The following is a 203-nucleotide window of genomic DNA, read 5'->3' on the forward strand; positions in this document are numbered from 1 at the left end:
GGGGAGGACCCGGACTGCTACTCACCGTCAACAGGGCTGAGGTAATCGTGGAGGTGGGCTGTGCTGGCTGCTCCTCCACTCTGCATCAGGAGGTCCCCGTAGGGGTTCGGGTGGCCGGCCATCAGTGTCATTTGGTGGTAGTAGTCAGCGGGGTTGGCTCCTGGCGGCGGTGGCGGCAGCCCGAAGAGACCTCGCTCCTTCAG

General features: G+C 65.0%; 1 protein-coding gene across 1 annotated transcript in view; it reads right to left on the reverse strand.

Moving 5' to 3' along the window:
• GLI2 (GLI family zinc finger 2) overlaps positions 1-203 on the reverse strand; it is a 142637-nt gene that overhangs the window by 36605 nt on the left and 105829 nt on the right. The window contains exon 4 of the mRNA XM_009869931.1: positions 26-203. Within this exon, the coding sequence (XP_009868233.1) occupies positions 26-203 (178 nt within the window). The remainder of the gene's footprint in view (positions 1-25) is intronic.

The sequence above is a fragment of the Apaloderma vittatum genome, unplaced genomic scaffold (assembly GCF_000703405.1).
Source record: "Apaloderma vittatum isolate BGI_N311 unplaced genomic scaffold, ASM70340v1 scaffold10290, whole genome shotgun sequence".
Taxonomy (NCBI): Eukaryota; Metazoa; Chordata; class Aves; order Trogoniformes; family Trogonidae; genus Apaloderma; species Apaloderma vittatum.